This window comes from Montipora capricornis, chromosome 7 (genome assembly GCF_036669925.1).
Source record: "Montipora capricornis isolate CH-2021 chromosome 7, ASM3666992v2, whole genome shotgun sequence".
Classification (NCBI taxonomy): domain Eukaryota; kingdom Metazoa; phylum Cnidaria; class Anthozoa; order Scleractinia; family Acroporidae; genus Montipora; species Montipora capricornis.
In genome coordinates, this window is record NC_090889.1 from 17,120,036 (window position 1) to 17,130,035 (window position 10,000).

At 39.1% G+C, this 10,000-nt stretch overlaps 3 protein-coding genes across 3 annotated transcripts in view; 2 read left to right on the top strand and 1 right to left on the bottom strand.

Moving 5' to 3' along the window:
• Positions 1-10,000, bottom strand: part of LOC138055234 (uncharacterized) — a 103,945-nt gene that overhangs the window by 74,591 nt on the left and 19,354 nt on the right. The window lies entirely within an intron of this gene.
• Positions 2,641-4,237, top strand: LOC138055238 (melanocortin receptor 5-like). The gene has a single exon (XM_068901212.1). It carries the CDS (start codon positions 2,813-2,815, stop codon positions 3,779-3,781), a length of 969 nt encoding a protein of 322 aa, XP_068757313.1. The 5' UTR covers positions 2,641-2,812; the 3' UTR covers positions 3,782-4,237.
• On the top strand, positions 6,540-9,611 carry LOC138055235 (neuromedin-U receptor 2-like). Its single transcript, XM_068901204.1, has one exon. It carries the CDS (start codon positions 7,737-7,739, stop codon positions 8,718-8,720), a length of 984 nt encoding a protein of 327 aa, XP_068757305.1. The 5' UTR covers positions 6,540-7,736; the 3' UTR covers positions 8,721-9,611.

Sequence of the window (10,000 nt, forward strand, 5' to 3'; positions counted from 1 at the left end):
AACATGATATAGCATTCCTTCCTGACAGATTAATGCAAGCGGGGAAAACTACGACACGAAGAGGGGGACAGTTATTTTCATAGAGTTATGTCGTAGAGTTAGAGTTAAGTTTCCAAAATCCTAGATTTTGGACTGCCAAAATCCTGAATTCAAGATTTTGGAATTCAAGATTTTGGACTTCCAAAATCTTGAATTCAGGATTTTGGCAGACCAAAATCTTGAATTCAGGCTTTTGGAAGTCGTTAACTCTAACTCTAACTCTACTGAAATAACTCCATTGATAGTCAACCTCCACGAGGAGCGTGCTTGCACGAAGGAGGCGGATTTCCAAAGAAAATTAAAAGCAAGTGACATTAATTTACACACTCAAAGAAAGTTGAGAAAAGAGTTAAGGCAGACAAGTGGAAGAGATCAGTTGTTGTCGATAAGAGGAAGAAGGCATCATAGCGATAAAAACTGTGAATCTCCAGAATAGGTTTGATAATGTCATAGCGACGAACTCTAATATTGTGAAGCAAATCATAACAGAGATAATCGGTTTATATACTTTTACACTGGGCCAATATCAATTACGAGGGAGATAAACAGCACATTTGAATGTTGAAAAAAGAAACAACTGAAGAATCGCTTTGGAATAATCACTTGCCGGACACTCGAGCATAAGGCTTACATAAAGCCTTTTAAATTAATTGTAATTTCAAAACGGAATGTAATGCGGCTAGTAAATATTAAAACAACAGCGCTGCAGTTCTTTTTCTAACAACTTTTTTTTACCGCGAATCCTTCCCTTTTTGTCTTACCCCCAAAATCCTGACAACTAATGAGTTGCCAGTAATCGGATCCCCGTTTGTACGCAGAGGGTTCTGAGGGTTTTATCCGAAATCGATTTGGGAAATGTTGATACGTGGCAAATGTAACTTTTTGTCTGAATAACCGTGAAATACGAGATAACTGAAATTTACTCAGGTTAGGATCCGTAAGGTTTATTGCTGTTTATTGTAAAATTAACATCTCGTCATGGTCTCGAAATGTTACAAAATTAGATACAAATCTGGAGGAAATAACACATTAAATCCCTTTTAGTTGTGTTTACGTGTGTCTAGGCTGTTTTCTTTTTAGTTATGTCTTGCGTAAACGAATTATGGCTTCTGGAAATACACTTCCTCAAAGGAGAGAATTTACAGAGCCATTGCACTTTGGAGGGATGAAATGAGCGATGAGAAACATGAGAAAACCCATAGGTTAAGTTCTTGTTTAACTGAGAAAAATCCAACGGTTTTCGAGCCGCTACAATTTATCTACAAACTCTGTAAGTGTCCAGTCACATCAATGTAGTACGATGATGCTGCTCAAGCAAACCATTTCAATCTCCTTAGCTTCTGCCTCGAGGCAGCTGTTTAGAAGTACCGCAGTCTCCGTTTCGACGGAATTAGATAACACTGGGAATTCATATCTGACATGCCCAGCTGTTACACGTAAACAAACCTTTTCTTCTGTCAAACTACCATCTACAATACAATACAAAAGCGTCATGTTCATATACTAGTTCTCTGTCGATCTGATCTTCGAAGAAGGTCTTTGAGGTTTTAGTACTCCCACAATCATACTCAGCTCTTATGTACAAAGTTGTTGTAGGACATTCAGAGGTTCTGTAACCTCAACAGACCTTTGTACTCATCAAACCTTGAATTGGTCACGATTAATAGCTCTAGCACACGACAAAACATCATTGTTATTCCTGGGCGAGTAAAATCTAAATATTCCAACCTGAGGAAAAATCTTTTGCTTCTCTGGGTACGTTCGATCGTTGTCACAACCCCGCACAGCACAATGATCGCCACAAGGCATATTTCCAATTTTATTTGAATTGCTGAGTTTAGAAATAGGCCAAAAGCCAGGCCATACGTTAATACAACTGAAAAGGCTTTATTGAGTCATTTCCTCCAGATTTATTCCTAACCTTGTTATACTTTGAGACCGTTTCACATTAATCAGCAAATTTTGTCTCATGTTTCACGGTTATTCAAACAAGAACTTACAGTTGCTACGTGCCAACATCGCCCAAATCGATTTCTGATAAAACTGTGTCCAAAAAAGCCTTGATTTCTCTCTAAAGTCGTTTTTTGGAAGCCGAATAACTTTCTCACAACAACTCCCTGGCGATCCCAGAACCCTCTGCGATAAGGCATGGATCCAATTACTGGCAACTCATTCAAAGTAGCCTGCATGACAGGCGCTTTATGAGCCAAGCGCGCGTTCTCCCCGCTTGGCTCCTAAAGCGCCTGTCATGCCATTTGTGGAAATGCGACCCCATCCAGCGACACATCCCCATTAGCCATCAATATGAAGTAATCCCTCCGGGCACTCGAGTAAAATGAATAAGGGTTCATAAAATGGAGCCTGAGGTTGACACAGGAAAATGACATTACGACACGCGTGTTTGAAAACCAAAATACCCGAAGAGCTAAAACGGATATTTTTTTGACAAAGAAGGAATTTCGTAAGTTGGGATTTATCTTATCACGAACAGTTCTCGAGCGTGGGAATATTTGGTAAGTATTATTGACAGCAATAGCTTGCTGCGTGATATTCCGTGACACCCCAAACACTTTGCGAGAAACTTAAGACAACTCGTCAATTTCAAGAGAAATAACCCAATTTTTCTGACTATTTATAAACCTCATTTGGTAACCTAAAACTGTTTCACGCACAATTGACGCATTAAGCGAGGAAATTGAGTCAATATAAGCTCACGCACCTGTATAACATAAAATAACACGAAGAACCAAAGTTAGGTATCGCATAAAGCAAAATGAACGTTACATCGAATGCAACGGAATATCTGATGCCGCCAAGTTGGGCCACAACACTCTTCGTGTCTGGAACGTTCCTCGCCGTTATTTGCCCAATAACGGTGCTTTCCAACGCTCTGCTTCTCATAGCGATTTACAAAGATCCGTTTAAAACGTTTCGCACGCCATCGGCGTATTTTGTGGTGGGTTTAGCGTTTGTTGATCTCATCACTGGTCTTATTCCTGAGCCTATGACGATAACATGCTACTACAGGTTCTACAATAACCACCCAGACAGTCACTTCTTGAAAATACTTGAAGTAGCGGGAACTATAGCCGCCATAACAATGAATACGTCTTTCTTCATTGTCTTGGCGTTCACCTTTGCACAATACGCCGAGGTAGTCTTTCCGTTCAAATTCAAGCGTTTGATCACCGTTCGTAACACCGTAGCGTGTGTGGTGGGGCTTTTCTTATACGCTATTCTGTTTGAAAGCTTACAACTGGTTGGAGTGTCAAGAGAGGTCATCGCGAAGATTGACTTGCACCTTCATTCCACCTTTTCGCTGTTTTTGACTGTCATTATCTACTTGCTGCTGCAGAGAGCTGTTGTGAAAGAAATGATCATGACGCGACGCTTAACGCCAACAACAAGAAACACCGCAACAAGCGAGGGATGTGCAGATACGCGGGATTCCTGTACACCGAGTGAACGACCAACACAGCAGAAACTCATAGAGAAGAACTTGGTTAGATTAAATCTAGTTATGATCTTTATCCTATTGATTTGTTCTCAACCAAGCGCTATTGTGTGGTATTTTTACCTTTACTCAAGAGAAAAGACAAAAGTAAGTCTCTCACTACGAATTGCTGGAGTCGTGACGAATAACACACTCTTTTTGAAGTCTTTTCTTGATCCATTTGTCTTTGCCTGGCGTTTACCTAAGTATCGAAAAGCTTTGAAAAAAGTCTTCGGTCGAGAAGGGTAAAGGCAAACACTGAAATGTTGAAAATTTGATTGTCTACCTCGACACAAAAGCTCATGTAGCAATGGAACATTGCGCAATGATTCGCAACTATGCAATACAATACAGTACAACCTTTATTTATAAATGACATTAAATTCAAAGCTAAAAGCTTGTGGGGTCGCGAACTTATACACGTAGAAGAAAATAGGATAAGATACGAAGAAACAGAATTTGGCAGAGAAACGACGTGATAACTGCACAAAAATGACAATATGCAATAAACAGGGCTACCAAGAAGTCGGACATTAAAAGCATTTCTAGAGATTCGGGAAAACAATTCGGAAAAGGATTTAAGCTGGAGTTCCCGTATACTGATATGTACAAACAATAGTTCCACAAGCATTAAATACTGAATTTTAAGGCACAAATAAATGGAGAAAGTTGGGCAAATCCTTTGAACAAAAAAAAAAGAGAAAACAGGAGGGCTTCACAGCCAAATATTGTGTTTAAGTTGCTGTTAAAACGATCAATCAATCAATCAATAATATTTATTTATACACGAAATAAAGCGATGCTTCACGCTTGTGGGATCGCTCAGGTTTAATCAGTTTTAAATCGAATAGATCGAAGACGTACGCTACTCATACAAAACGTAAGGGTTATCGCATAGAAGACCTTAATTAAGCCCAATATGACGTTATAGCCATTACACAATCAGTAAAAAATAATAAACTAAAATCGGAAATTACTCTCATGAAGACAAGCTATTCGTGTAGACTAGACAACTTGTCAAAATTTCACTAAAAAAGTTCACTTAGCCATGTAAATTCGACATTACAGCGAATAACATTTGTTTTAAAATAGCGCGGACGGAAATAAAGAAACAAAATCCCGCTTGTTTCGCTTCAATCCTTGCAATTCCCTGCGCGTTTTAATCCAGTGAAATAATGTCCTTCACGGATATAGAATTGTCATCAGTGATAAATTACGCTCAACATCTGCGAGGCGTAACAGAATGACTTCATAAAATAAAGATTCATTTCCTGAATCCGGAAAAGAAAAAAAAACCTTACAAATAGCACGTACAAGTCATTCAAAGCACTCTATTCACGAATACGTCTCAAAACTTTATTATTTTAGTTAAATTCATTTGCCATGCTTGCTATGTGCTATTTTGACATGCATTGAATGAGTCCACCCCGTCAACGAATGAAATAGGTCCCCCAACCCCCACCCCCTCAAAAATCCTATGACAGATAATTAAGGATGCGTTCGATTGACCCTATTCCGGAATAAGAATACGTAGAGTGATGATTTAAAATGGAATGTCTGGCGTTTTGAAGTAGTAAGGATAATAAAGACGTTTAAAATAGCCGATGATTTCAGGAGGTGTTTGACAATTTTAATGTGAATATACGTAAAAACGAAGAATTTTCTAACTTCTATTTCATGTATTCCTATTCCGGAATACAGTCAATCGAACGCACCCTAAGGCCTGTTTTAAACGTCGCATTTTACATTTGCCGAATCTAATGCAAATAAGCGAAAACAATAGATTTTTCTCATTTGCATTAGATTTGGCACATGTAAAATGCGACGCTTAAAACGTGCCTAAGTAACTTTTATCGTAAATCGGTGAATTTTTTGTTAAATTTCACTCTTAACAAAATGGAAGACCTCAAGCGCTCCGAGGAAAAATCCCTTACAACTCCTTACTTTATATTTAGGGCATCGAGGTCACGCCAATTGTTCAAAGCTGGGTCTTCATCTGAGTCTACATCTCGAAATTGAGCTACTATAATTTTTCAACCTTCTCTTTCAGTCTTCTTCATTAACATAATGTTTCGTCTTCTCTTATTACTGTCATTTCGCTTCTCCTAAACTTTCAATAGTTTAAATTTTACGAAGAATATGCGGAATTTACAATTCAAAGCGATATTCTTGACTTAAGATGGACAGTGTCTCTAATGTGTGGAAAGTCAGTTAAATGAATAGACTTCTTTCATAGCAATCAGATCAATCAAGTAACCAGGCGCGTGACTGTAGATAGCTTTAAAAGTAAGAAGAAGTAGTTTAAAATCAATGCGAAATTTGACAGGAAGTTAATGTAACAAACATAGTACTGGTGTTATGTGACTGTAGCGAAGAACATTAGATATATAAGCCGAGCAGCTGCATTCTGCCAGCGTTGCAATTTAAGTAGATGAACAGAGGGTAAACCAAATAGAGGGCTGTTTCAGTAATCTATACGACTTGTGATAAAGCATGGACCAAAGTCCGTGCAGATCGATTCCTGTGACAGATACTTTCGGATATGTCGAATATTGTATAAATGGAAAAACCCAGATCAAGTTTTGTGGATCTGTTCCTGGAGATTCAGGTTAGAATCGAACCATGACAGGAGCAATGTCAATCAATGTCAATATTTACTCTGGAAAGTTGCTGTTTTGTACCGATCAACATGTCATCATTTGTCATCATTAAGTTTTGACCTTATCAGTAAGCATCCACGTACAAATGTCCAATAGACAGCGTTCCATGGCAGCGACCGCGTCAGTGTGATTAGTAGCCGAGTCAGGACTAAACGACAGGTAAAGCTGAGTGTCATCTGCATGGGCGTGTGCCTCAGGTAGATGGTATTTGATGACTCAGTTTGCTGGAGTAAATGGTAAACAACAATGGGCCCAAACGCGATATTTGTGGAACGCCATAAGCCTCAAACTGTCAGATGTACAGCCATTTAGCGAGACTCCTTGCGACCTGTTGCTAAGATAAAATAAAACCAATTCAAGGGGGTGCCATTAATGCCAATACTTGAATTAAGACGAGCAAGCAGGATGTTGTGGTCAACGGTGTCGAACGCTGCGCTCAAATCTAGAAGAACTAGAAGGGTTACATGCTCGCAATTCAGTAATATTCATGAGAATGTCATTCTGTACCTTCAGTAAGCGGATTGTGAGGGTGGATAAAGGGCAAATCGACTCATATGACTGTGAATTTGGTCGAAAACAGCACGCTCTGTCAGTTTTGATATAAAGTGAAAGTTACTGACAGGGCGGAGGTTATTCAACTGCGTCGGGTCTAAGCCAGGTTTCTTAAGGATCGCGCAGAGGTTCAGAGCTTCTTTCCATTCCTCAGAGAAATGGCCGCATGATAGCGAAAGATTTACAATTCCTGAAATAACAGGCAACAGCACGTCAAGGCAGACAACAACCAGAGAAGTCGGCAGGCGGGTCCAACGGCCAGGACGTCTTAGCAAAGTTATGGATGAGCGCAGAGACGTCGTTTCCCCAGAGAAGTTGAAGTTTGTCTAGGTCATTATAAACCTTCTTTCGATAAAAATTCAGAAGATCTTACGATTTGATGACGTCATTGTGAAAACCATCTATTGTTTTCTTTCTTCCCTCGTGTGGGGTCCAGAAATAGGTCCAGTTGGGGGTCGAGTTCGAGGGTTCACGTTTTCTACCGTCCCTGCACAAGACCTATTAAAATCTCTCTTCAATTCCATGCGCAAACCGTCTTTAAATTACCGCAAGTAAAACTATTGTACGGAGTTGAAAATATTCCCCCGGAGCCCCGTTTAAGGAGTTTAATTCAATTTCTGCGGGGTATACACATTTGTGACTACGATGTAGAAAAAAAAAAGAGACTCGATTGGTTTTCATTTACAACGAGGTATGCCTATAGCATCCCAAGTTATAACCCAGATTAAGTTTCTGGTTATTTAATGAATAACCAATCATCAATTTTAGTTATTTAGCAAATAACCACATTCATTTCTTTGGTTATTTGTTAAATAACCAATAACGCATTTTTGGTTACTTAGAAAACATAAACTGTGATGTGGTTATTTACATATAACCACGTTTGCTTTGGTTATATACATAATTATAGCTACTCTAAATAATTAAATACATTTGACGTCTCATATAAAAAAAATACGTAGAATCAAAGTTAGGCACCACATGAAGCAAAAATGAACGAAGTTACATCGAATGCAACGGAATATCTGATGCCGCCAAGTTGGGCAACAACACTCTTAGTATCTGGAACCTTCCTCGCCGTGATTTGCCCACTAACGGTGCTCTCCAACTTTTTACTTCTCTTAGCGATTTACAAAGATCCGTTTAAAACGTTTCGCACGCCATCGGCGTATTTTTTGGTGGGTTTAGCGTTTGTTGATCTGATCACTGGTCTTATTCCTGAACCCATGATGACAACATGCTACTACAGGTTCTACAATAATCACCCAGGCAGAAGTCACTGCGTGAAAATACTTCACGTAGCGGGAACTGTAGCCACCATAACAGCCAACACGTCTTTCTTCCTTGTCTTGGCGTTCACCTTTGCACAATACGCCGCGCTGGCCTTCCCGTTCAAATTCAAACGTTTGATCACCGTCCGTAACACCATAGCGTGTGTGGTGGGGCTTTTGTTATACGCTATTCTGTTTGAAACCTTACAACTAGTTGCCGGAGTGCCAAGAGAGGTAATCGCGAAGATTGACTTGCACCTTCATTCCACCTTTTCGCTGTTTTTGACTATAATTATCTACCTGATGCTGCAGAGAGCTTTTGGTAAACAGCAGCTGAAAAAGCGACGCTTAACGCTAAAAGCAGTGCCTCGGAACATCGCAACAAGCGAGGGATCTCTAAAAACACGGGAAACCTTTACACCGAGTGAACGACCAACGCGGCAGAAACTCATCGAGAAGAACTTTGTTCGATTAAATCTAGCTATGATTATAATTCTACTGGTTTGTTCTCAACCAAGCGCTATTATGTGGTATGTCTTCCTTTACTCAGGAGAAAAGACAAGAGTAAGTCTCTCACTACGAATTGCTGGAGTCGTGACGAATAACACGCTCTTTTTGAAGTCTCTTCTTGATCCCTTTGTCTTTGCCTGGCGTTTACCTAAGTACCGAAAAGCTTTGAAAAAACTCTTCGGTCGAGAAGAGTAAAGGCAAACACTGCACTGAAAGAATAATACCGACATAAACTCAGGGGCACCCAACGTCAATTTTCGGAAAATATCTGTTCGGAAGACGATTTGAGAGCTAGAATTTTCGGAACATTTGTTGTAAAATTTCTTGCTTGCCTGCCTGTCCTAGGATTTTCCAACATCTGAAAAATGGTATAATTGGCTATTTTTAACGGATTGTTACCCTAAAAAGGTCACGTAGTATTTTCGGGAACCTTTTTCTGCCTGAAAATTTCAAAAAGGTAAGTTTTGATCCCTATAATTTTCGGATCACTAGACTTTCCGCTAGGAAATCCGAACAGATGAAAAATTTTTAGGGGATAAAAATATGCCTATATCTACCGTTTAAATTCTAAAATACGTTTGACAATGCTATGTTTAAGTGGTTTTGAACTATATTTCGTTGGCTGCCCTTGAAAATTTTGATTGTCTACCTCGACACCAAAGGTCATGTAACCGTGACAATGGAACATTGCGCAATGATTCGAAAACTCAAAAAAGGTACGAAGAAATAGACTTGGTCACAGAAACGTGATAACTGCACAAAAATGACAAAATGGAATAAACAGGGTACACAAAAGTTAGCCGATTAGAAGCACTTCGAGCGATTAGGGAAAAAACTGGGAAAAGGACAAACACTCGGCTGAAGTTACAGTAAACTTATATATGCAAACAGGAGCTCATGACCTGGTTCAGAGCTGGGTTTTGTGAGTTTAAAAATTTTCGTATTTGGGTGTAACGAAGATCGTGCCTTTGCGAACCAATTGGCTTGTTATATAAAATTCAGGGAGCCGTCATAGCTTTAAATTTGAAAAAAATGGATCGAAAAGTACACTAAGTTGGTATTAAAATTGTCTTTTTTGGTTGCAGATTTTAAGATGTTGGGAGTCTTCTATTAGCTTAAATTTACAACACATTCTTATGAAACTAAGCAAGAACTCTAAATTTGGGGTGGTAAATAGATATCCTTGTGCTATTAAATGAAAATTGCGGAAATTGAAGCTTTGAGCGACAGGGAAGATCCATTTTAGTTTCAGGAAAAGATTTTTTTTCAAATACGTCAATATACTTCCAGCACTGACTACTTGGCGCAGAAAGGACGAAGTTATCTTAATATTGATAAACATGTTTTTCAGGAAATTTTCTTTGACCCTCTTATCGAAACAACGAGGAACTAATACAGACACACGGCGCAAACCTGCCGTCAAATTTAACACAAAAATACCACCAAACGCGTCACAGTGTCATATTTCTTTTTTT